Below are 1002 nucleotides of genomic sequence, written 5' to 3' on the forward strand. Positions count from 1 at the left end.
AGTATCAAAAGCTGCAATTAAACGTTTTGCCATATCTTCTGCAAGACGTAATAATGGGCCATTACAAGGCCATCCTGGTTCCAGATCAATGCCAGCTTTATGTGATAGAAGATGAGCACTGAGTAATCCTCCAACTACTCTTATATTAGTCTCAAATACAGATACATTAATATTAGCTTCAAAATTTGCTCTAGCACTTATAATTTCTGTCACGCGACGAAATTCAGAAAAATTGCCCATTACGGCAAGGGTATCCAAAGCATCAATAAGTGTTAACGAGAAACTACCCCATGTATCAAATCCATCGCAACTTAATGATCGCAGTTCATCGTAAGGATAGGCGTACGTTAAATAACTTGAATAAGCATGATCAAACATAGATCGTACTTCTTCTCTCAGAGCAATCAAATCTTTTTTTTCATACTCACGTAGTCCGTTTACCCAAGATAAAAAGCCAAAATATAACCATATCTTGCGTAGAAACATTTCGACGAAAATTTCGTAAATATTTGTAGTTCTTAATTAATTAAAATCTTGTTAATTATACTGTAAATGCATGTGTAAAGTAAAATTAATTTTTTTTAAACTCAGCATTTTTCAATAGTGATGTAAAAATTCTTAAAAACTGGTATCTGTGTCCATTTAGTACGTGACTTATTCTCATTCGTTATACTTTGATATCTTTTGCTATGCTTTTTTAAGTATGGAATCATATGTTTTACGGTATTTACGGTTATTAAACATGTTTATATACTAAATAGTAAAAATATATAAATAATGTATAAATCTAAAGAAGCTGACATATAACAAGGCTGACAGATTATACCATACATATATTTTCTATTTAATATAATTTACATTATCAGTTCTTTACGGATTTTATATCTGTATATGCATTTGTGGAGAATCGTATTTAAAAAGTATAGCAATAATTGATTACAAATAATAGAATTGTATAACGTTCAAAATTTTGTATACATTATACTACTAGAATTTATTTGA

General features: G+C 29.4%; 1 protein-coding gene across 1 annotated transcript in view; it reads right to left on the bottom strand.

Annotated features, from left to right (window-relative positions):
• The window catches only part of LOC108572731 (ER degradation-enhancing alpha-mannosidase-like protein 2), a 2056-nt gene extending 1570 nt beyond the window's left edge, over positions 1-486 (bottom strand). Inside the window, 1 exon segment of the mRNA XM_017935009.1 lies at positions 2-486. Within this exon segment, the coding sequence (XP_017790498.1) occupies positions 2-486 (485 nt within the window).
• Positions 487-1002: the final 516 nt, after the last annotated feature.

Source organism: Habropoda laboriosa, unplaced genomic scaffold (assembly GCF_001263275.1).
Source record: "Habropoda laboriosa isolate 0110345459 unplaced genomic scaffold, ASM126327v1 scaffold22, whole genome shotgun sequence".
In the NCBI taxonomy this organism is placed as follows: Eukaryota; Metazoa; Arthropoda; class Insecta; order Hymenoptera; family Apidae; genus Habropoda; species Habropoda laboriosa.